The 2,592-nt window shown below is 42.2% G+C and overlaps 1 protein-coding gene across 1 annotated transcript; it reads left to right on the forward strand.

Moving 5' to 3' along the window:
- The first annotated feature begins 303 nt into the window (after nt 1–303).
- Nucleotides 304–1,422, forward strand: LOC122197507 (uncharacterized). The gene is made up of 2 exons (XM_052771051.1): nt 304–964; nt 1,025–1,422. The coding sequence occupies exons 1-2, from the start codon at nt 304–306 to the stop codon at nt 1,420–1,422; spliced, it is 1,059 nt and encodes a 352-aa protein (XP_052627011.1).
- The last annotated feature ends 1,170 nt before the right edge of the window (nt 1,423–2,592 follow it).

Consider the following 2,592-nt stretch of genomic DNA (forward strand, 5'->3'; position numbering starts at 1 on the left):
CAACAACCTCTTTGTATCACGTATCCAGCTGCCACAAACCTTGAACTAAAATTCGGGCTTATCCACTTACTCCCAACTTTTAGAGGTTTGGAGAATGAAGATCCTCACAAGTTCCTCACTGAGTTCCATGTAGTATGTGTGGGTATGAAACCACACAATGTCATGGAGGACCAAATCAAGCTTAGGGCATTCCCCTTTGCTGTGTAAGATGCAGCCAAAGACTGGCTTTATGACCTCCCACCGGGGACGATTACTACTTGGGTAGATCTTGCAAGGTTGTTTTTGGATAAGTACTTTCCTGAGATGAAAGCTTCATCCCTACGTAGGGAAATCATTGGAATCAAGAAACTTTGTGCTCGATGCCCAAAGCATGGAATTACCGAATATCAGCTTCTCCAATATTTCATTGAAGGAATGACTCCTATGGAAATAAGGCTTCTTAATGCCTCTAGTGGCAGATCTTTACCCGACAAGACTCCTACTGAAATCCGCAATCTAATCAAGAACATGGCTGAAGATTCCAAACATTCAAGCCATGATGAAGAATGGTACACGGATGCACCCCGAGGTGTAAAGGAGGTCCAAACTCCTCAAATTGAAGCTCAATTGTCCGAGCTTACGAAAGTGGTTATGATGCTAGCCAAAGACAAAGGTGTGCAGCCCATACCCCGCCCATACGGTATTTGTACTCAAGTGGGGCATCCAACCGGCATGTGCCCTCAACTTCAAGAGGAAGATTATGAAGAAGCAAAAGCCATGGGAGGTTTTCTTGGGTCTAATCAAAGGGGATATGAGCAGCCACGGGGTGATATAAGATGGAGTAACAATCAAGGTTGGGGAAGAAATCAACAAGGAAATTATCAACCAAGTCAACCACATCAATACCAACAAAGACCACCTTTTCCATCACAAAACTTTCAACCAAGGCAACCACAACACCCTCCTCAACAATCAGGTTCATCAAGTATGTCCTTAGAGGACATAGTGAAAAGTTTGGCAACTAGTACACAAGCTTTCTAACAAGAGACAAAAGCAAGCATAAAGAACATAGAGAAACAAGTTTCACAGCTTGCTACTTCCGTAAGCAAATTAGAATCTCAAGGAAAGTTACCTGCACAAACTGAAACAAACCCAAGGCACAACGTGTGTGTCATCACATTGAGAGGCGGAAAGAGTTATGATGGTCTAAAAGTGTCAGTTGATCAAAAGGAAGAAGAAATAGTGGTAGAAGAGGCAACCAAAGAAGAGAAGAAGGAAGAGAAAACAATCGAAAAGAAGCCCTTCATCACCGAGTCTAAAGCCACACCTGCTCCATTGCCCGAAAGATTAAAGAGCACGAAGAAAGAACGGGAGGAGAATGAGATCATGCAAATGTTCAAGAGAGTTCAAATCAACATTCCACTCCTCGAGGCCATCAAGTAGGTACCTAGATATGCAAGGTTCCTTGAGGATCTTTGTGTATCTAAAAAGAAATTAAAAGGAAATCAAGTCGTAACAGTTGAGGAACATGTATCCGCGGTTTTGCAAAAGAGGATGCCCCCGAAGTGCAAGGATCCCGGTGTCTTTACCGTACCTTGCAAATTGGGGAATCTTCATGTACCCTGAGCCATGCTCGATCTAGGTGCATCCGTAAATGTCCTACCATATTCTCTTTTCAAATCAATTGGTGTAGGAACATTGAGCAAAACCGGTGTGATCATCCAACTTGCCGACTGGTATTTGGTACACCCAAAGGGTATACTAGAGGACATGTTAGTGCAAGTCGATGAATTTATCTTCCCGACTGATTTTTATGTCTTAGATATGGGAGATGATGACTCTCCAAGTTCAAGTTCCATACTTTTTGGTAGACCTTTTCTTAAAACTTCCAAAAAAAATTGATGTCTACAATGGAACTTTAAGTATGGAATTTGATGGTCAAGTTATCAACTTCAATGTTCATGAAGCAAAAAAGGTTCCTTCCGAGGTTCAGTCTATCAATCTTGTGAATTTGATCCAGCCCTCAACTAAAAAGGGCTTAAATTTGTCTAACAATGAATTTCTAGAGTTAGTTTTGTCACAAAAACTAGACAGGGACAAAGCCAAGGAGATTGCAAAGGAGTTTGATATGAATAATGAGGTGCTGGAGATTTTGGAATTTATTGATGACAAAAAGCATATGAGGACCGATGATATGAAACCCAAGCCACCTACCACCAAAGCCAAATTCCTTCCACCGGTGGAGCAAGCACAAAATTCGGGAGCAAAAACTCCACCGGACCCTTTAAAGCTAATGCATGTCGAGAAGGAGAGCACTCAACCGATCATCAAATCAAATAAACTATCGAAGAAGGAAGATAGTGAGTTGATAACTCTTCTGAACAAATACCAAAAAAGGATTGAGTGGACAATCTCTCATATTAAAGGGTTAAGTCCTTTTTGGTTTATGCGCAAAAAGAAAGCCAAAGGAAGGTTGAAGGTTCCGTTGAAGGAGGTGGCAAGAAGATTGATGTGTTGGAGAGGCCCACATACTTAGAACGAAGCATATGCGGGGGCAAAGTCAAGCCAACGACTTAAAACAATGGCAGCTTACCGGGAGGCAACCCGGGGGGT

The sequence above is a fragment of the Lactuca sativa genome, chromosome 4 (assembly GCF_002870075.4).
Source record: "Lactuca sativa cultivar Salinas chromosome 4, Lsat_Salinas_v11, whole genome shotgun sequence".
Taxonomy (NCBI): domain Eukaryota; kingdom Viridiplantae; phylum Streptophyta; class Magnoliopsida; order Asterales; family Asteraceae; genus Lactuca; species Lactuca sativa.